Genomic DNA, 23,179 nt, shown 5'->3' on the forward strand with positions numbered 1-23,179 from the left:
ACCTATTATTAAATGTAGAGCAGACTAAACACTTTTAAAAAGAAGAATCAGGTTTCAGGCTTTCGCTTTGTGCTCGTCATTTAGACTTTGGAATAATCATACTTCCTGGGGCTGAAGCACTTGATGCTTGGCAGACTATGGACTGACTGGAAAACTTAGTGAGGTTTTTTTCCCCCTCTAATAGTTGTAGCCGTGTACTTATTGTCCTTCCCAGATGTAGTGGGGTGCAGGATTTTCTGTCGCATAGCTGATGGGTGAATTTCTGAATCATAATGTCAGCTTGTGGCATTCTTTCAGGTGGATACAAAAGTAGGGTCTCTGCATGGCAAGAATCTTCTACCTAGCTATTTACACAGACAGCAATTCTATGAAAAGGGGCTCCTTTTTCAAGGCACAGACTCCTCATTCCAGGAGGGGAACCAGATATTGAAATACGACAAACTTTACAAGGGATGTTTTTTTAAATACCTTTTGGTGCCAGTCTTGTCCGAGTGGTAAAGAAATCCCAAGGACATATAAGGCAGGTAAAAGTGTCTAAGATGCCTTACTTGCACAGGTCCCAGCTGTCTGGCTGGCCTGAGAAGCTGCTGTGCTCTTTGCAAAAAAGTCCCTGAGAGAAAGCAGCTGCAGGTGTTTATGCAGGGACAATTCAGATTTGCAAAGGTAATAAAAACAAGATACTTTCAACTGAAGTAAAGCCCAAACTCAAAAGTTATTAACTTTTAGTTTTGTTTGAGATTTGGGATTATTTCTTTCTCGCATTCAGATGGTCCCCCCTCAGGTGGAAACGCTGAAAGGGGAGCAGAAGTCCTCCAATGAGGATCTCAGCTCTGAGTTCCCATTGGAGCCAGTTCTTATAAATCCTTGGAGTGTGGCCTCTTACTACTGAACACACCTTAGATATTTTCCACCAATGGCGCACCAGCCGCTGTTATTCATGATATAGAAATTGCTGCTGCCATAGCTGGTGCATGCCCTTGGTTCGAAAGAAGATGTGGTTTATCAGAATTTTAATTTATGGCCATGGATGTTACTCACCTACTTCAGGTCTAATCTCAGCTGGAATACTTATTTGACAAAGCATTTGTGTGGCTGAGAAACTGACTCTTTTATTTAAACTGCTGATAGATTTAGCTGTCCCCTTTTTGAAGATTTGCACATTTCCTGGCTTACCTGGAACTGGTACCAAGTGGGATCAAAGACAGCTAGAGACCTTGTATTAATTCTATAAATGTTAAAATAAAAGTTAAGCTCCATATTCTGGTTCCTGTTGTAACTGGAAAGAATAGCTCATTCACAAGAAGAAAATGAATTAAAAATTAGGAACAGCGTGCCTTATCTTTTCCAAATGTAGATATAGATATCTGTTTTGCTTTTCTCTCATTATATCATACAGCAAAGAAAGTCACATTTAGTACCAATGCTGTGGCCTCCTCCATCTGGGTCTTCTGCTCTAGAGATAGTAGGGAAGCAACTCTCTCTCAGGGCCCTTGGCTCCCCTTGCTTCATACATTTGTTTCCCTGTTGCTGTAGACAGGCTCATGTTGGTGGATGTTGAGAGGCTCATGATGGTGGACATTGCCTGTGTTATCCCTGTGCCATGTTCCTTCCACCTCCTTTGCTGATGTTCCTGTGTACATGTGTGTGTGCTGGAATCCAGGGGTAATTTTGCTGAGAGAAGACAGAAGACATTTCTCAACTTTCTTGGGGCTTGGCCTCCAAATGTCAGTCTGAATTCAATTTGATGGCCCATCTCATGAACTCATCTCAGAGTTCAGGAGTCATACGGATCCCTTGGGGCGCCTGGGTGGCTCAGTCGTTAAGCATCTGCCTTCGGCTCAGGGCGTGATCCCAGGGTCCTGGGATCGAGCCCCGCATCGGGCTCCATGCTCCGCTGGGAGCCTGTTTCTTCTTCTCCAACTCCCCCTGCTTGTGTTCCCTCTCTCTCTCTGGCTGTCTCTCTCTCTGTCAAATAAATAAATAAAATCTTAAAAAAAAAAAAAGTCATACGGCTCCTGCTACGATAACTATTCTCTCTTCCTGGAATCATGGCCCTCAGCTTGTAAATCTCCGGTAGAGAAGTATAGAGGAACAGAAGGAAAATTAAAACCTGGCAAACTAAATTCCTACTGATGATCTCGTATTTCAGTTCCATCCTATGTTGTTTTCTCAGGGCTCACAAAATGACTTGCAAGATAGTAGAAAGTCTGTAGGATTGTAGCATGGTGCTGTTATTTGAGGGATAGAAGTGATTCCAAGATATTTTAAAAGAACCAGGGATGGTTAGGATTGATACAATTATGTGACTCAGTTTCTAAATGGGGCCTGGGGTGAGTTTTAGTTTCCTCATAAGTAAAAGGGGGAAAATGATTTTTTACCAAGTGCGGTTGGTGTGAAAATTAATGAGATGGTGCATCATACAAAGCACTAGCACTATGCCTGACATGGAATAAGCACCCAATGAATGGAAGAATGTGTACAGATACACACACACACACACACACACACACACACACACACACACCCCTCCCTTTATTTCCACTGTCAGGTCTTGTCTATTTACTCCTTCTGTTCAGGAAACTTCTTTATCTGTCTATTTGGCCTTTACCTCTGGCCTAATTTCTAGTGTCCAGCCAGCTGTTCCAGATGTTCCCATTAAGCTGTCCTTTAAAGGGTCATGTTTCTTTGACCTACTGACAGTGACTTTTGAAGAGAACCCATTACGGTGGTGATTTTAGGATTCACAGAACCCATGCAACTTTAGAACTTTATTTGAAAGCTGAGGAAAATGAGGCCCAGAGAATGTAGGTAATTTCCCCCAAATCACACAGTTCTCCAATCTAGATTTCTGGGCTGTTAACATTGTCTTTTACACATGTAACAGAGTCCTTCAGACCCAGAGGAGACTCTGGGTAAAGCACAGGATGTAGATTGAGAAGGGGTGATGTCTGATGGTGAAAGAGGACTTAAGAGTGATAAAATGTTTACAAACTGTGACCTTATGCAAGGCACTTATCTCTCCATTTCTAAAATAATATGTGCCTACTTGCCTCATAGGATCTTGTGAGATCTAGATTCTAGACAATGTGGGTGAGAATGTTTGTAAACTGCAAAATGCTCGTAAATACCAGTTTTATCTTTCATAAGCACATAACACACTGAATAAACATATATGTGTATATATATATATACATATATGTGTTATATGTATATTGGGACATAGGTGTATATGTGTGAATCTTAATAAATTAATGAGCTAATAAAACCATTTTCAGTCAAACCCACCTTTTGCATGGCTTTTATCTGTAATGTCCCACTTATGACCATCTGTGGTAGGGGCTCTCTGTGTACTGTAAAGAGAGCTCGGTATCTTGGATGTTCGGCTACGAATGGAAAAGAGTGCAGAAGGAGATTTTTGCTGCCTTGAAAATCCAAGTCAACTAGCTGGGCTCTTAACAGGTAGAAAAGCCCCTTGCCATAGGGTGTCAGGAGACCTTGTCTTAGAAGGGCTGACTGTATGGGATATCAAGCTAATTTTCAGCTTCATGAATATTAAGCTGTTTCTTTGAATCTCAGTGGATAATTTACTGGGATTAACTGCTCTCTGTATGAATTAGGAAAGTAAATACAATTCTAGTTTCTTATCATACAGGTATTTATAAAGAGCATGCAGAAATGGCACATTCGTTTCAACTTGAGGGCGCTCTTCAGTTGCCTGGTGGTGAGGTGTTCGAGAACTAAGCAGACAGAGATTTGGGAACTGAGTATGGGTTGAGGTGGACGAGTGCCATCATCAGTCTAGCAGGATGTGTGCTGTTGGCTTAGGTGGGCATAACACATGTGCATATTGGAAATGGTACTGGGGTCTTGGTTATAATCCTGGTGTCATCACATCTACCTGGGAGACCTTGAACAAGACCCTGAATCACTCAGACCTTCCATTTTCCTCATTTGCAAAATAATTAGCCTGGCCATCTTCTGTTTCTGAGAAAGGGACAGTGTATAGTTGCATTCATGTCAACTCCATTACACCTTTACTAGGGGAGATGACTGTCCTTAGTGATTACAAAGGTGTAATTCTACCCTATTTACCTTCTAGGATCTTGTGCGATCTCGATTATAGAAAACGTGTGTGAAAACATTTTGTGAACTGCAAAGGCTATATAAATATTAAGCCACAAATAGTGGCTTCAGATCCTCAAGTTTCCTAAGTAGTATGCTCGCTAGACAGTCAAGAATATGAAAGAGATTTTATTCCTTTTAAAGAGTTTTCTCAGAACATTCCTTTGGCTATAGCAAAGGAAAATAAAATTAATAATTATATTTTTAATGGATGAAAGCTGAATGTGTTTGACTTGGAAACTTTCATCATCCTCTGTGACTCTCAAAATAAGAGAGAGAATTGCTGTATTTTCCTTTTCCATTAAGAGAAAGGAATTAACGTGCTTGTTTGTTTCTTTTTGTTTGATATAAACATTTACAAAACCTTTTTTTTCCTCCCAGCCCCCTGAAATCAAGCTTAACTCAGCTCAGCAGATTTTTGGGCCTGATTTTAGCTAAATCATTTCTTCTTTCCAGTTTAGAAAAAAAAGTCTTCCCACACATGGTAATGTGTATTCAAGTCATAGGTACCCCAGAAAGTTGACGGTGGCATCTCTGGAGGTTGTCTGGAGGAAATTTGGAAAACCCTCACATATGCAGCGTGCTACACGTTGTTCCTCCTGTGAGATTTGTGGTTTTATTTTCTTCCATATTGTCATCTTATTTAAAAGGGTGGAAGATTATGGATGGCCAGTTGGCATCTTAATTAAGGCGAGGGGAGGGGATTCGTGCACTGAGCTCATGTTTGCTCCTGGCTTTTGAGGAAAAGAACCCACGTGTGATCACTTGGTCTCTGTTTTCAGATCAGACTCCGACCCCAACGAGATTCCTGAAGAACTGCGAGGAGGTGGGGCTCTTCAATGAGCTGGACTGCTCCCTCGAGCATGAGTTCAGGAAGGCTCAGGAGGAGGAGAGCAGCAAGCGGGTAGGTTTGCTTAAATGCACACCTTGACAGGTGCCTCCCCAACCCCCATGAGAATCTTCTGTGTGGAAACTTTGATGGCACTGCAGATCGTGCGGATATGGCCCTAAAACAGTATCTTATCCATTTGCAAGTATTTGTCTAATTTTTTTTGGAAAAAGGATGAATCCCTGATTGTGGTAGAATTCATCATGGGAGAAACAGACATCTGAAATAGGAAATTCAAGCAAAAAAAAAATTTACCTGATTCTTGAACCTTGAGTTGGATAAACTCACAGACTTTTTGTATTCAAAACTAGTTGTTTTACTTTGCTAAATATTTAGTAGGAAGCCTTACATGGGTGTTGCATGCAGAAGACAAGAGTCAAGGAATAATTGTAGCAGTAAGAGAGGGGTGTGTCTGATTTTTGTCCCAGGTTCTCACTGTCCGATTTCCATAATCTTCCCGGTAGACCTCCGCCCGTTTCAGTTACTTCCCGGTCGTATTATTGAACATCTGTTATTGTTGAGACGAATGGTTTAAATATACGTGTGGATTATTTGTTCTTAAAAATGTAGAAAATCCACTTTATGCATGCCTCTAGAATATATTCAGTTTCTCGTAATGTGCTTGCATTTTAAAATCACTTTGCGAGATTAAGGAAAGGAAACAGGGTCACAAGTACATGTGATAATGAAGCTCTTTAGCAATTTTTCCATTGTTACGAGAGAGCATTATTGAATGCCCACAATGTACCAAACAACAAATTAGACACATTCCATGAGCAGAGACTTAAAATGTGGAAGTGGGTTGAAAGGAAGGGCTGGCTAGGTTGTAATGGATTCTGAAGTTCCAGCTGTTCCATCCGGAGAAGATATTTTAAAAGGCTCTGATATTTCAAAACCTTCGAATTCTCCTCTACGTGAAATTATAATAATCCCCCCTCCACCAGATTTTTCATGTCACATTTTCACATTAAAATAACGAAGGGCTTGCACTGAGTCTGTGTTGCTTTCGGGAAAATCATAATAATTGGTGGAGGATACAAGAGAGGCATAAAATTAATTTACACAACCACTTCCCCTATCCCTCAAGTGACATGAAAGGCTCCCCCCCCCGCCACCTTTTTAAATGAGTACTTTCTTAACACTTATTTGCCAGGCACTGTTCCGAGCACTTAAAAATTTAACTCAAAAAAAAAAAAAAAAGAAGGCATACATTCTGTATTTCACTGCGATAGAAACGTATTTTTTTTAAATGAAAATTACAAGGGCAAAGAAGAACCAAAACGTCTAGTAAATTCCCTCTGTTTGAGTTCTACATTTAGCTGTCCTGGTAGATGTGACATATGTAAAAAAACTGAGGGATTAAGTTTGTTCATTCCTCAAGATAGTCAAGGTTGGCTTCTTAGATTAAACTGAACTTAAGAAAGGTGCATAATGGTTCCTATTGGTTTATATTGTCTTCATTTCTGAAAGAATGGTTTTAACCGAGGTATGTGTCCTTGATTTTCCTACAGACATTTACCAAGGACAGCTTTAGGAAGCCCGTGGTAGGGGTGTGGTTTTAGATGTTCTCCTATATGTAGTGCTCATGATCTCCTATATGAAGCCCCATGGGAGGAAATGCTTGCAGATCTGAATTCCAGGAAATCATTTGCTTCCCCTAAGGAACTGAAATATTTTCTTCATGTGGACATGAGAATCATGTAACTGGTTCTGTTTCTCTTTTCGCTTTGACTGCTCGGTTAACAGAAAGCCAAGTTTACTGCTTAACTTTGAGAACTTTTTAGAACAATGTGATGAACATATTTTACTTCCTTCCAGACTAGACTTTCAGTTCTAGTTTTTATATTTCCTCTGGTCCTGATTTTTTTAATTTAAAAAACATTTTTATGATATACATTTTTGTGTGTGTGTGAATTGCTTTCGAGTCCTTTTGGGTTGAGAAAGAGTACAAGTAAACTTCATAAAGTAATCAGGCAAGCAACATTGAGAAAGAGGATGATTACAGTTGTAGAAATACATATTTTAAGTAATACATATTTTAAATACATATTTAAAATATTTTTAAAAAGTATCTTTAGAATGTTGCTTTTATTTTTTATTTTTTTAAATTTAAATTTTAGTTAACATGCAGTGCAATATTGGTTTCTGGAGTAGAATTCAGTGATTTATCACTTACATACAACACCCAGTGCTCATTACAAGTGCCCTCCTTAATCCCCATCACCCATCTAAGCCACCCCGCCCTCACCCTCCATCAACCTTCAGTTTGTTCTCTGTCATTAGGAGTCTCTTACGGTTTGTTTCCCTCTCTTCTTTTTTCTTTTCCCCTTTTCCATATGTTCGTCTGCTTTCTTTCTTAAATTCCACATATGAGTGAAATCATACAGTATTTATCTTTCTCTGACTGATTTATTTCACTCAGCGTAACACACTCTAGCTCCATCCATGTTGTTGCAAATGGCAAGATTTCATTCTTTGTGATGGCTGAGTAATATTCCATAAGATAGACATATATACACACATACATACACACACACCACATCTTCTTTATCTATTCATCAGTTGATGGACATTTGGGCGCTTTACATAGTTTGGCTATTGTTGATAATGCTGCCATAAACATCAGGGTACACGTACCCCTTTGAATCTGTATTTTTGTATCATTTGGGTAAATACCTAGTCGTGTAATCACTGGATTGTAGGGTAGTTCTATTTTAACATTTTGAGGAACCTCCATACTGTTCTCCAGAGTCGCTTACACCAGTTTGCACTCCCACCTACAGTGCAAGAGGGTTCCCCTTTCTCCTCATTCTGCCAACACATGTTGTTTCTTATGTTGTTAATTTTAGCCTGAATGTTGCTTTTCGCCACGTGCTGGTTTTGTGATGGGTATTTGGATGGGGAATCTTATAGCCAGCTTCCCTCATGGTTTTGGGTTGGGCGTCTCTGGAGATCACCTTCTCAAAACCCAACTTCACTTGCACGCACTGAAAGCTGGTCAGCATGCAGACTGTTGAGGTATCCTCTTCCCTTGCCTCTTTCAAACCAGAGCAGTCAAATCCAGCCTTGGCTGGCCTTGGCTTCTTGAGACCTAATGCACAGTTACATATCCAGCAGCCAGGTGGGCTGTGTTGGTGGCTTCTGCCCAGCATTTCTTTGGAAGTCACACTTGGGTAAATGAAAGGTAGGAGATGCTCTCCAATCTACGTGCATACCTTCATCCAGACTTTCAACCACATTTCTCTAACTACCAACATCCTTGGCACACTGCCACCCCCAGCTTCTGCTTCATTTATTCGTCCCCTGCTTGAAAAGTAGGAATACAAGCTCTCTATTAGTGCATACCTTATTATTATTGAATGCTGTCTTCTTCCTTCCTTCCTTTTGCTCTGCATTCAGATAATTATTTCTTTTTAATTCTACATCTTCAACTTTCTTCTAATTTCTTTTCCTGTGAGTCTAAGTACTTTATACAAAAAATATTGGAAAAATTGGGCCTGTCTTTCCCTCCACCTTTAACTTTCTAGCTGCAGTTTGGTCTAGAAAATTCTATTCAGGAGCAAATAGAGAACTGATCCTCTCTTAGCCTGTTTGGCTGTCCATTGGGGACAATTCTGTCCTATAGACTGTCTCGAAACCTGACACACCCAGCTCCTGCTTCATTTCTTCATCCCCTGCTTGAAAAGTAGGAATACAAGCTCTTTATTCAGTATATCCCAATGTATGTATAGCATGAGGACAGACTAGAGGCAGGTCATGACCATGGAAAAAGCCCTAATATCTGTATCTATATTACATATAGAAGGCAACACATTCCACAGTTACCTCAATCTTCCACAGAAGTATAAGCTTGTGGTTTCACAACTCTTGGATAAGAGATGTTTTTCCCTTGGAAAAGCATCCATCACTAGCAGGCATCACAAATCTCAGTTTGCTTATGGCTTAGAAGTCAAGCTAGTCCACGTCCCGAAACAGGTGAGAAACTTGTGTTCATCATTTATTCATTCAGTAAATATTTTGAGTGGTCATCATGTGCCAGGCACCGTCCGAGACATTGAGGAATATACTGTGGACTAAAGCTCACTGAAAACAAAACCCTGTGTTCAGATAGCTTACTTCTCGTGGGCGAGACAAACAATAAACAAGTAAAAACCCTCAAACATATAACATGTCAGAAGGCGATGCATGTTCTAGCAGGGATGGGGCAGAGGCATTGCTGGGGGTGGTCAGGGAGGACGTTGGCGGTAAGCGGACATGCAGCAGAGACTGGAAGGTGGAGAGTGGAGCTCTGCATCAGAGCAGGTGTGTGTCGGGAAGAGAGTGTTCCAAGTGGAGAGAGTAATGAGTGCAAAGACGTAAGGCTGGAGGATGCTCTGAGGGTCGGAGGAATCACAAAGGGGAGGGTTTGTAATAATGCTAAGAGTGGGCACGGGAGGGCAGAGTCTGGAAGGCCTGCAGCCTTCAGATTTTATTCTAAGTGAGGTGGGGAACCATAAACAGCTTCAAGCAGACGAGTGGTAGGATCTGACTTATACATTAGAAAGTTCACTTTGGCTGCTGAGTTGAAAGTAAATTGTTGGGGGACAGTAGCAGAGAGAGACAGACCAATTCAGGAGGCTAATGGAAGAATCTGGATTGAAGATGATGACAGATTGGTCCAAGGTGGAGATGGGGACAGTGGTTACATTCTGGGTCTATTTTGAAGATGGAACCGACAGGATTTGCTGATGAATTAGATCTGGGGAGTAATAAAAAGGATGGAATCAAGAGTGAACCAGGTATTTGACCTAAGCACCAGGAAGGATGGAGTTGCCTGTGGGAGGAGCAGGTTTGAGGGTAAAACCATGGAGACTTTTTTGACTTAAGCGGAGATATTGAGTGGGCAAATGGATATAGTGGTCTGTAATTCAGGAAGAGGTGACCCGTCTGCAGATATACATTTGGGAGTCACTGGCTTATAGGTGGTGTTTAAATACATGAGACTTGACGGAATCACCTGGGCCAGGAATGAATGGGGAGGAAGTTGAAAAAGGTCTGAGCGTGGAACTTGGCAGACTCTTCCAGAATCTCCAAGACGAGAGTATTCAACTCTTCTCAGTACAGAGATGACACAGAAGACCCTGAGGCATGAAGAATCGGGTCAAGTGTGGGGATGCTAGTAGTAATGCTCAGCGGACTCCAATAACCAGCAGTCATCATGCCGAGTTCCTGTCCCACACCAGCGGAAAAACAGAAACAAAAACAAAAACATTTTTAGAAAGAGAAAAAGAGGAAGGCAAATTGACCTTTTACATTTGATTTTTAAAAATAGAAAGAAAGAATAATGCTTGTCTGGAAAGTGGGATATAGCTTCATCATATGATAGCGGTTGTGTGGGAGTGTGTGTGTGTGTGTGTGTCTGTCTGTCTGTCTGTGTCTGTATAAGAAAGGAAGGGCAGTTGAGAGGACTAGAAATGAACTCCTTTGTCTTGCTGAGAGAAATATAACATTACAGCCTAACGTGGTTAAGGACCCTGAAGATGAGAAGCACGGTGTGTAAATGCTGAGTGTTGCTCTTCTCCCATAGGACCTAAATTTGACTCATTATGCTGATGGAGCAATAGCATATGAGGACATTTCCATGCGCTAGAATTCCCACCCAAATGATGAAAAGTGCAGTCTATCCCCAGAGGGCACTGACAGTTGAACACTTGGGAACAAGGGACAAGCTACAATCTTCAGATCTTGGATCCCGGCTCAATAGGAATTACAGAACAGGGCATGGCCAGGTCAGCCTCAGCTCAGAAACGTAGGCTGCTCAATCTGATTAAATTCTGTACCTGGAAATCATGTTACTTGACACCACTAGGACTCGGGGAGAGAAGGTGCAGAGAGGGAGGCCCTCTGCCTTCATACACAGTCTAGCTCTGTCAGCCCCTAGTGGGCACGGCTGCCCTCTGGGGAAGGCATGAGCTACTTCGAATGGCAAAGAAAAGATAGAAAAGATAGGGAATGGAGCAAACTCGCAACAGCTGCTGTGTTAGCATCTTGCTTCTACGACATTTGCGTAAAACAGTCCCTCCCTCTTGCAGAAGACTGGAGAAAAAAAAATCTCTGAAACTTAAAAACTTGGTTTTATTCTGGTTTTGAAAATGTCATCATGTTTGCTAAATCCTCAGGAGATGAAACGATGAAACTGGTTTTGATCTTTGCGTGTTTTGTTTTGTTGTGTTTTGTTTTTAATCAGCACGACTGAAAGGAAACACCCACTAGCAAAGCTAGAAGAGATAACAATCTATTTCTTCCCGCATCTCAATGACTGGAAAACCTAACCTTTATCTTACAAGGATGATTTTTGTCCCCCTATCTCAGGACACGACAAACGTAAAGCTTTTTTTTTGTTTGTTTGTTTTCTCCTTATAGGTTTACATTATGCCCTCAGCTTGAGTAGACTTTGACCCTGGAAGAGAAGTTGGCTTGGTCTTTGCATCCCACTCGGGGGAATGACTAAACCAGTGGAAAAGATCAGAAGCTATTTCATGTGTTTTAGTTTCTGGAATTTAGGGTTATTGTGTACAACAATCTTACTGGAGATTATTAAGAGTTGGTATCTGCTGCCACATATGTCAGCGAATCAAGTGATCTGAGGCTTTACCTCCATTTTAAAATGGAGTGGGAAATAAAAATTCATAGGGTTTTTTGCAGGGGCCCCTGGGTGGCTCAGATGGTTAAGCAGCTGGCTTTTGGTTTTGGCTCAGGTCATGATCTCAGGGTCCTGGGATCGAGCCCCGCTTTGGGCTCCGTGCTCAGCGGGGAGTTTGCTTAAGGATTCTCTCTCTCCCTCTCTCTCTCCCTTTGTCCCTCCCCCTGCTCACCCACTCTCTCTCTCTAATAGTAAATAAATACATCTTTTGTTTTTTTTAAGCTCATAGGGTCTTTTTGCTTTATTTTATTTTATTTTTTTTAAAGATTTTATTAATTTATTTGACAGAGAGAGATAGCCAGCGAGAGAGGGAACACAAGCAGAGGGAATGGGAGAGGAAGAAGCAGGCTCCCAGCAGAGGAGCCTGATGCGGGGCTCGATCCCAGGACTCCGGGATCACGCCCTGAGCCAAAGGCAGACGCTTAACGACTGAGCCACCCAGGCGCCCCTTTTTGCTTTATTTTAAAAAAATTTTTGAAGGAGAGTCTGGGTATCTTCCAAGTGGCAAAATTCATTGTCCGTTCATTGCCTTGCAAAGAATGAGCACCTCATGTCAAGTATATTTGATGTGAATGAGGAGGGAAGGACCATGGTTTGGAGGAATACCGACCAAGAGGGGTACCAGGGGTTTGGTCATCTCCTCCCTTGGAGAATTTGTATATTTGGATTATTTGGACTCAAATGGATGAGTCCTCACCACCTAACTTTCACACTGAGGAAAAAATACATTATCTCTTAAAGCTGAAGATCTAATCTCTAAAGCTAAATTATCTGGCAGTTCATGGCTCTGCCTCCAGCCAGAGTTCTAATCAGAATTAAAAGAGGGTGGTGGCAGTGGCGGGAATTGCAGATAAACATCTCAGCCTGTGAATGGCAGGTTTTATTGTTCTCTGAATTCAGTATTACGCATTTAAGTTTTTTTGTCATAGGTCTTACTGATACTTGCTATCCCATGACGCGTGTCCCGGCAAGATAGAGGTCTTTGCCTGACATCTTTTGGAGAACTGATCACAAGGTTTCCAGAGGCTAAAGTTTGAATGAGAGAGGGTTTGCACTCATTCCGTGCTGTGACGGGTGGTCTCATATGAGGTACTTATGTTTCCACTTGAAGCTACAGAGTGGAAGAGATTGGGAGGCTCAGACCCTGTTTAAGATATAACAGGAAGGTTACGAGAAAGAACTGGGCATTGCTTTTGAGAACCGCTACCTGTGTTGGGAATATTGCAGAATAAAATAGTATTTTCTTGCACCAGTATTTTCTGTTCAGTTGTGACAGGGTACAGCAAAGAACAAAGTATTTATATATTCATGAAGTATATTCAGGCCCATGTATGACATTTTGAACATGCTATTAATGGTCATTTGATTTCGGTCCCTTTAGTTCACAGGAAATAATTATAAGTGATTATACCAGTACCATGTTTCCCATTGAAGTGCAGAGGGATAAACCATCAAGAGAGACAGAGTGTTGCTAGGCCCTCACTGCGGAGGGCCAGCGGTCGGACTTTTCTCCTAACTCCCTTTTTTGTCTCTGCCTCCTTGTCTGTTGGCTGTATCCACTCCCAGGTGGTTTCTGTTTACACCTTCTCTTGAGAAAACTCATAAATTCTGATTTCATAACAGTCAGCTCCGCCGGACAATTCCTTCAATGATACATCTAGTCTTCAGACTTGAATATTGGCCTCCGATCTCCAGTTGCTGCCCACATTTCCATCTAATACACCTTTGCTACTCCCAACTGCCCCCAGACTGTGCTCGGAGCTTTCCTGTGCAAAGTCGCTGCCCGGTCAGTCAGAGGCACGTTTCACCTGCTGCAGGGGTCAGCTCTGCCTTCCCACCCTCCTTTGCCCCCTTCACTAGGTCCCAGAGACTTTATAAGGAAAGAGACCTCCTATCTTCCGTTTATTTCCCCTTTTTGTCTCCTCAAGTCTAGACCATCATCACTTCCTCCTGGGTTATTGCTGCAAATTCCAAGAAAGTTTTTGACTCTTAACCTAACTTTAATGAAATACCTAGCATTAAATCTTGCAATATTGAGTGCATTTTTTTTTTTTAAAGATTTTATTTATTTATTTGACAGAGATAGAGACAGCCAGCGAGAGAGGGAACACAGCAGGGGGAGTGGGAGAGGAAGAAGCAGGCTCATAGCGGAGGAGCCTGACATGGGGCTCGATCCCATAACGCCGGGATCACGCCCTGAGCCGAAGGCAGACGCTTAACCGCTGCGCCACCCAGGCGCCCCTGAGTGCATTTTTTAATACATAAAAACGAACCGAAACGTTTACAAGTCAAAAAAATTGGTTTTGCAGCTCTTTTTCTTCTGACTTGTGGTTAAATCCAAAGTTCCTCCAGATATTGTCATTTTTTTAAAAGATTTTATTTATTTATTTGACAGAGATAGAGACAGCCAGTGAGAGAGGGAACACAAGCAGGGGGAATGGGAGAGGAAGAAGCAGGCTCATAGCGGAGGAGCCTGATATGGGGCTCGATCCCATCACGCCGGGATCACGCCCTGAGTCGAAGGCAGACGCTTAACGACTGTGCCACCCAGGCGCCCCAGATATTGTCATTGTTAAGAGGGAGCAGAGTTGGTGTGAGATATAGCTATAGAAAGGAGTGCATTGGGATTTGTTAAACATAGTCTTGATTCTATGACATTCCATGCATGGAATGAATCTAAAAGGACCAAAGCAGGGATGGGGAAACTCTGCAGGGATGATGAGAAAAGGACACCAAAAATAGCCTAAAACATAGCAGAGCCCCGAAGCTCCCCAGGCACCACCATCCACCCAGACTCAGCCCGTGAGGACCACTTTTTGCCTTGCTTTCCCATCCGGCGGCCTTCCTATAGCTGAAAATTAGCCCAGTTGAATTATTTGGCTGGGAAGCTTCTCGCTAAAATGATTCTGAAACTCAGCTTTAAGGGCCCAGAAAAGGACCTTTTCCCAGCAGGAGACTTTCTCAACAGGGTGATTTTTCTGTTCCAGATGGGGTTGGGTTCTCAGCTAGTTAAATGTCACTCCTCACCTGTCCCGAGGCAGGCAAGCCAGGCTGGGATTTCAAGGTAGGAACCCAGGGGAATCACAACAGTGAATAGAAGCTCTCCTCCAAAGGAATCCGTCTCCAGCTGTGAGTAATTCAGGCTTTGCCACCCTGCCACACAGGCCCTGGGGAGGCGGTGTGTACCTGGGCACAGGGGGCCTCCACATGTGCAGAGGAAGCTCATACTGTCCTCTGGGAGGCCCTGTATTAATGCTCCCAAAGGCAGGCAGGAAAACAGATCTGTTTTCAGGGCTGGATTAAAACAAAATGACTTAAAGATGAAGCTTCCGTTCTAGGCAGAAAACAGCACTCACATTTGGAAAATTGGCCCAAATGTTAGACTCCATGTGCATCTGTAGCTAAGAATTACCTACCTGGGCCCCTCGCAGAGATGTGAGAAAAAAACTGACATTGTAAAAAGAGAATAGGAAAATAATCTAATAGTTGGAAAAGTCTCTGCCTCCATCGTCTCATAAATCCAGGTGAACATTAAGTATGGTCTGGAGCAGGTATGGGAGTAATTTACTCTGGGAACCCTGCTTCAGCATTTGTGTGTTGTTAAGTTATTTCCATATTGATAAGGCTGAGGCCAGGAAGTGGCATTCCGAGCATTCCTCCCGTCCATATTTCCAGCATGTTGGCTGTCAACTCAAGCCTGGGGTGCAATTACTGATTTTAGCCTCACAACGCCCTAAAAGAACATTTTCTTTGTTCTTTACCCAACTATCACCAAAGCCCAAAGGCTTAGGGAATTGTAGGGTTTTTTCCCCCTTGAATTACTTGTACCACGTTCTTACATTTTTGGGATCTAGCTTTTCTGGGGACCTCAGGGGTCACAAGGAGGGGCCATAAACTGATTGGATTGGAGACGCAGTCAGGCTGTTCTTTTGGGTAGCCACGCACAACGTCACCTGCTTGCTCCTTGATATTTGGCTGGGTGATCCTCACACCCCAAATATGACGGGATATCAGCTGCCATCTTTTCCAGAACATTGCTGGGCTTCACTTTGTTTTTTCGTTTTCTGAGATATTAGAGGCTATTTTTAGCCTGTTTGAACCTGTGACTCTTCTGTGTGATGAGGCCAGTTGTCTCATTTGGCTCCAGAGTGAAATGGAATGCTGAGAGACGTTACCCTCAGCATCTCCTCTGAGCACGAATTTTCTAACAAGATGCACTCGCATTGGCAAAATCAGACTGTTGCATATGTCAATGATATTTTGACCTTTGACCTGAAGGCGAATGTGAGCTGTTTCATTTGACAGTGTTGGAGCTAGAAGAAGGGATAGTCCCACCTGCAAGCTCTCCCTTCATTGTCTGGTACTGTGGGGGGTGTCCCCAGGTCTCTCCATGGAGTGAGGGTGAACCCCACATTTTGAATTTAGTGTGGCTGCAGTCACAGCCGTCCCTGGGATCTGAGTGAGGTGCAGAGCACAACATCTGTTATATGAAGACTTGGAAAGTTGATCCCAGTGCCGTCCGAACTCCGCCTGAGTCAGTGCCCGGCACCACCTTTCTGTGTGGCTTTATGTTTGGGCGGAGGCTTATTTGGGCTCTGCAAGCAGTCAGGTCCCCAAAGAAGAAAAGCAGTCGTGTTGCGTGTGGACGTCGGGCTGATTGACTACAGATGAGGCAGCACCGGGCATTGTGAATCGCAGCCGCTCTCAGAGAACCCATCTCCTTCCTGGCTTCTGGGACAATTTGTTATGCACAGAGCTTAGGAACTTTCCCAGAGGATTTACAAATGTGAGGCTTTTGTTGGATTTGTTGGCACGGTGGGCCCAGACATTCCTGTCTTTTCCAGGGTAAGCCTGGCATCTGCAGTGCTCTAGAGTGTAGAGCGTATGTAAGCCCCACCCTTCTTGCCCCACCTGATTGGTCCCCAAGTGGCAGAAGGGAAGAAGACAGCCCGGAATTCTGGTGGCCCCCTGGTGGTATGATCTGCCAAAGTGTGGTGTGTAGTGTGGTGGCCATGTGCTGCTGGTCTATCTGAAAATGGCCTCCCAACATTTCCAGTGCTAACGGCCCAGGCGTGGGCGGTGCAGAAGTAATGAATTCAGGACGGGGGCAAGAAATCCCGACTCTGTTCCATCACTCTCTAAAAGTCATGCATGACGTCCTTTTCTCAGTGCTAAACTGGGCCTTTTGACAACTTTGGAATTACACACACACACACACACACAGTTTGAATATAAAGGTCTGGAAAATAAAAAATTAAGCCCATTCTAGGTAGATGGTGTTAGATGCACACGTCACTACAGCATCTCCCCTTGAACATTCTTTCTGATGATGGTTAAAATAAGTGGTCAAAAAAGGGTCCTGGGGACAGATACTCAAACTCCACATTCACAGAGACAGCACCGCAGCTGTGACATGGCTTCCTGAAGGATCATCTCTTTCCTGCACAGTGGGGGTGGAGAGGATAGTTTTTTGTTCCACATCTCTGCTGGACTTTTTTGTCTTTATTTGTATCATAGTAATGCACACATACATGTACACTTGTTTTAGACAAAAGTGGGCAACCCAGGCTTTGTGAATAATTCCTGGTCATCCCGACCATTAGCTAGAATTGCCTACAGTGCCCAACACCAGCTTTTACAGACATTCAGTGTCAAAGGAGGGCCACCTGCTGCCCTCTGATTGTGAAGATGGCACAACTGAGTCGCCCACAAAGTGTAAACTTGAGAGTTGATTGGCCATTCGTGGTGATGGATTTGCACAGACCCACACACACATGCCCTCCCTCAGACCCCCTTGTGAGCAGAGGCGCATATTGCCAGACAGCTGGCCAGGGCCAGAGTTGCGGGCCATGATTGCAGGGGAGAGGAGCCGCTCTGACCTCATTAGCGCTGTTCTTCTAATAGAGTGCCACGGGCGCAGACTCCGGCTACCAAAGCCGCACTCTTGATACAATGAGCTGGTGCACTTTACAGAAAAACAATCTGCTTACCACCCCAATGGAACAGTCCAAACACCCTTCTCTTTTCTGGGATTTTTTATTTTGCCCCTCCTGAAGTCTGTTGCTGTGTGACACAGTCTCATGCCGCTGCAGCAGACCCGCCTCAATCACGTAGTAGTGGTTTGTTGTGGTAAAGAGTACTGAGGTCTCAGCCACCCTGCAAATGGACATGTCGAGCCGTGGTGCCCGGGAAGCTCAGACGGAACGGGGGCAGATGCGTCTGTGATCTCTGTGTACGGGTCAGGGTGAGAAGGGAGGCCATGAATGGTGCTTTGTGTGCATGCGGGGAATGGCTTGAAAGGGACTTAGCCACTAAAACACTTTGCTTGGATGCTTTGTGGGATTTATTCAGCTCATCCTCCTGGACTTACTGGCTTTTTATCAAAGAGTAAATACCACTCCAACAGAGCCATGCCCTGTGAGTATAAAATGGTTGAGTCAGTGTAGTTTTCAAACATCCATTTCTGACTTACGGCGCTCACATGCTTTGACCCAGTTCCTCCTCCTTCGTTTCGAAGTCACGGCACTTACTTCCCCATCCCCTTGCGCTGGGCGTCTGTGAAGACTTTTTCTTTCAAGTCTGCTGCTGAGACCATTTGACATATCAGCCAGCCGGAGAGTGAGGTTGGAACCGAGATGACTAATATTTGCATTTGCCTTTCCTTTCCATACAAGAGAAGAAAGAGACCAAGTCTGATTTTTAAAGGGGTCCTCATTTTCTACAGCCCCCTGGCAGAGGTGACCTGCACCGAGTGCCAGATGCCTTTCCCAACAGCTGTTTGGTGATTCCGTGTCACCGGGCTCACTGTAAAATCAGGCATATCCTTTTAATTACCTGTTCATATTTCAGCCATGCCGAGCTCCGTGGCACAGAGAGAGGGGATAAGCCTTCATTGTAATGGATTTTTAGTAAGACTATCTCTGAGATAAGAGTCCTAAATCTTGGCAGTCTCTTTAGAGCACACACTTTGTGATTGCACACAAATTCTTGGCTCCCCAGAGCCGTGTTGTAAATGGAGTGCACTGCACAGGGCTGGGTAATAAGATACTGCAGATACATTTGAGAGCAAGGTGCACTTTTGCTTTATTTATGAAGATAGACATGCTGGTTGAGGGCTTAATCACAGCTGATAAATCATTTTAAGAAAGCCTATTAGAACCATATGCTGATTTCTTGCATTAATATAGTGTGTCTGTTTCCAGTCTAATAAGACAGGATTTTCTCGCATGCTCTCTGTGTCTCTCCAGTGTGGACTATTTATCTGTTTAAGTGGTATCACTTGTGTGGGAGCATTTATCTCTTTAAGAGGTACCATTAATAAAAGAAGGTGAAAGGAAAGGGGGAAGGAGAAATGAGTGAAGGCACCCTTCACACAATGCCTATGTGTGTGTGCGCATGCGTGCTTGTGCGCGTGTGCGTGTGAGTGTGTGTGTGTGTGTGTGTGTGTGTGGTATTACAAAGGAAAGAGTCAAAAGCTGAGAACAGGAAACATCTCAATTAGAGTTTCGGAAGACCGTGCATTGGTCTTCATTTGGCATAAGGTAGTCATTTCAGCCCAGGTGGTTATAATACTATAGTAAAAGATTATCTGAATATGGGTGTGTGTGTGCATGTGCGTGTGTGTGTGTGTGCGCACACACACACACTGACATTTTGGTTACCTCACTTCTCCCCAAGCTAGCAGAGGTCTGCCCCAGGAATAGGTCCCAAGGCTCTTTAATGAGAGCCATATTGGGGCTCCAGCTCCGAGCCAAGTTCTGTTTATCACTAATTGCAAGGGTGCCTTGCAGATCTTTTCTATTATTTCCTGATTATACCCCTGCTCTTTTTATTATCTTGCCAAAATTCAAACAGTCATAATTGCATGATTTATTGTTTATTTATAATCCCTTCTACAGCATCAATCGCTGTATTTAATAGATTTTAAAACAGCAATAGCTTTTACCAAGTGACTGGATCTCTTTTCCTTTCCACGGAGAAGTCATGTATTTGTGTATCTCACTCGGCATTCTTCAAAGCACGTCCACGGTACTCCTCCAGAATCCTGTTTCTGACCGTATAAATAAATCCTGTTTTTTTGGTGCACAGAGAGCGCTTGTGCGCCAGGAAGATGTTTTAGGAAAGGATGTTAATTTATCCTTAAGGATTACATCCAGGTTGGGTTGTATGTCTCCTAAGTTTCTTTCCAACTCACGGTTTCCGTGATTCTATGAAAACAGAGTTTATAGATAGAGAAAGTTGAAAATCCCATTTTATACAAATTTAGAAATAGTGGGGAAATTTGACACCAAATTATTAGAGGTGGTGATCAGAAACTAGTAATAGTAAAAATCACCATTCATTGGGTTCCTGCTGTTTGTCAGGCACAGTGCTAGAAGTTTTTTGGGTTTTTTGTTTTGTTTTGTTTTTTAGATTATTTATTTGAGAGAGAGAGAGAGAGAATGAGAGGGGGAAGGGACAGAAGGAGAGGGATAAGCAGACTCCACACTTAGCGCAAGCCTGATGCAGGGCTCCGTCTCATGGCCCTGAGATCATGACCTAAGCCAAAATTGAGAGCTGAATGCTTAACCGACTGAGCCACCCAGGCGCCCCAGAGCGGTGGAAGATTTGTTTACATTATTTCCTGATCATTACAACAATCCTGGGAGATAGATGTTTTTACCTTCATTTTACATTGTAAGAAGTTAAAGCTTAAGAGTTTAAATAATTTGCAGAAAGCCGTGAAGCTAGGAAGTTGCAGACCCAGTATTTGTGTATAGGACTGTCTGCTGGAAAGTTTCATATGCCTCCTGCTACTTCAGATCTCCTCCTCCCATCTTCATTTCCATATGGTACATGTATGTTTTAATATACGTGCTAATTTACTGTTTGAAAGCTGTTCAGTGGGAGCTTTGCAAAACATCAAGCTGTGCTTGACCAAATACATGAGCAAAACTGGACTGGACTCACTATATCCTGGTCTTTGACTATTTTAAGTCAGACTTCCAGTCTCAGCTCCAGATTCTCCCATGTGCTATGGCTGCAGACAGCAGGCTGGCCCTGAAACTTCAAAGGCACGTAGTCCACCGTGAATGCCCTACTCACCAAAATAGATCATTCCAGTTCTAAACCAGGCATGCGACAGTCCTCTCCTCTCTAGGATTTTGTGAGCAACGTCCTCTTGCTGTGGGACATTTCCTTCAATGCCTGGTCCAAGTGACCACTGCTTTTCTGGAGTGAAATGAACATTTGTCACATGGAGATGTACTTGGAATATAAGATTTTAATTAAGTAACATGTGCTTGAACTACCGCCTCTGAGGAGAGCACACGTAGAATGCTGCTGTGGTCTCCCAAGGCATGCTTTGACTTTCAGGGGTTGCTATGCCATTATTTCTGATGTCCTAGGAGTTTTGGCAGTAGGATAAAAAGTAATTGCTGGGATATAGGCTGTGGTCAATATTTCGTATTTAAACATTGGATTTTAAAGGACAGAATTGCTGCGCACCTTCTCTTCGCCCTTAACTTCCATCACTGGAAATGTTTCTATTATGTCCTCCCAATTCGATCCAACAAACTTTTATCCAGGGCTTAATATGTCCCAGGTGCTCTGCTAGATGGGCCGGGTGCCAAGGCTATGTTCTAGTGGGGGAGCTGCTAGCTTTGGGTTCTGGGGGAATGGTGGGCTTTCTTGAGAGGTTCTCAGCCCCTCTGTGACTGTGTGTACAGTAGAAATAGCAGTGACTGCTTCTCAGTTTAGCTGCATATTCTGCATAATTTATCCCTGACTTAATTTATCCGTTTCCTCTTTTGTGTCATTTTTTTCTCTTGTGTCTTTTCTGCTCCAGGAAAATGGACTAAGTTTCCCTTCCCTCCCTCTCTGTGGCTTCCCCACCTTAGTGTGCTTGCCCGTATAGTTATGTCCACTGGGAAGGTTTTCCCCTTCCCCTCTTCTTTGACCAAATCTAACGCAGCCATGAAAGTCTGTGTCCACTGCCACCACCTCTGTGAAGCATTGTGTGGTCTCCCCTCACCTGCTGCAACCTCCCTCCCCCCCCCACCGGGCCCCCATGTTGCTTTCCATATGCTTCTTATGGCACTTCCAGCTGCCTGTCTTGTGTTCTGGTGTTTGCTGGGTTTTCCTGTCTTCCCCTGTACTGTAAGCCATGCTCTTGCACGGCTCTCCCTGCCCCCTTGTATGACGCCCAGCACCATCACCTCACACACACAAGGGACAAGTCTCATAAAGTCTTGTCAGAGTGGGTGGATGACTGAGTGAATGGATGTCCCTACACAGAAGATCACATTGCCTTTGTACCTCCTACCTCCAAGGAGAGATGGCTCTTAGCGTTTCATTATCCATTTTCTTTTCGGGAAATTTGTTCCTTCATGATGACTGAGGATACAAAGTATCCAATAACATGGTTATTAGTTAATAGCCACCCTGTGCAGAGAATCTTGAATTGAAAGCAAGAAGGTTTTGAATGAGAAGTTCATCTATTCATTCAACAAAGCTCTGTATATGTCAGTCATTGAGATACAATAAGATATCACTCAAAATGCCAGCGCATATAATCAAGCGTAACAAATGTCTTGTGCTGTAATAATGTAATAGGGATAAACTAAGGATTTCCTAACCCGTTAGTGTGTGTGTGTGTGTGTGTGTGTGTGTGTGTGTGGTTGGGAGAGTAGTAGGTATCAGTGACAGGTCTCGGTTAAGTAACTTAACATTATGAGCCTTGGTCTTCCCATCTGTAAAACAATGATAAAACCCAACTCTTGGGGTGTTGTTGGTGATAAAGCAAACCTCCTATATAACTTGCTGTACTGTATACGCAATGATGCTCCATGATTCTTGTCCTCCCCCCCTCGCTATGCCTGCACCAAGGGAGCAGAGGCTGCTGAGACGTTAATGCCAAACTGGAATGGGAAATTAAGCAAATATTCTACGCCCATAATTTTTCCTGGATTTTAGGTGGCAATTGTGACTCAGAAGTCCCTTTCACCACTGCAGTGGGCCAAGAGACAGAAGCCTTCCAAAGGTTTTAGTCACAACTCAGAGGTGGGTTTAGGGTCTACGATCCATACGCAGCAGGAGATAGTCTTTCTGTTGTTACAGGTGATTCTTATATAAATCAAAAGTCTCAGGGCTTCTCCAGCATTCCCTTTCACAGCCCAGGTAATGCAGGATACCCGCTATTTATTTTTAGGAAGATTTGGCAGATGTTGGCTAGGCCGACTTCCAGGGCAGAAAAAAAGTCCAAGAATGAGTTTTTCAGAGCCATATAATAGAAATTCCTGTGGGACAATTAAAAATTAAACCTTAACATCTTCAGAGCACACTCGCCTCTTCCTCAGTTACGTCTCTGGCTGACACCATCTCATTTTGCCTTCTTTGGCATTTGAGTCACTTCCGGGAAAGACGTGCCTCTTCCGGTGTCTGGGGTGTTTAGGACTACCAGAGTTTTGGTGACTACAGAGCATTGTTGGGAAAGAAAAATAAGCTCT

The 23,179-nt window shown here is 43.4% G+C and overlaps 1 protein-coding gene across 4 annotated transcripts in view; it reads left to right on the plus strand.

Moving 5' to 3' along the window:
- Nucleotides 1–23,179, plus strand: part of CREB5 (cAMP responsive element binding protein 5) — a 403,489-nt gene that overhangs the window by 83,558 nt on the left and 296,752 nt on the right. For all 4 annotated transcript variants that reach the window (XR_004628278.1, XM_034669652.1, XM_034669659.1 and 1 more), the window contains one exon: nucleotides 4,905–5,026. Coding sequence is in view for 3 of the 4 variants with exons in the window: in XM_034669652.1 (XP_034525543.1) it covers nucleotides 4,905–5,026 (122 nt within the window). In the remaining variant the exon portion in view is untranslated. The remainder of the gene's footprint in view (nucleotides 1–4,904; nucleotides 5,027–23,179) is intronic.

This window comes from Ailuropoda melanoleuca, chromosome 1, assembly GCF_002007445.2.
Source record: "Ailuropoda melanoleuca isolate Jingjing chromosome 1, ASM200744v2, whole genome shotgun sequence".
In the NCBI taxonomy this organism is placed as follows: Eukaryota; Metazoa; Chordata; class Mammalia; order Carnivora; family Ursidae; genus Ailuropoda; species Ailuropoda melanoleuca.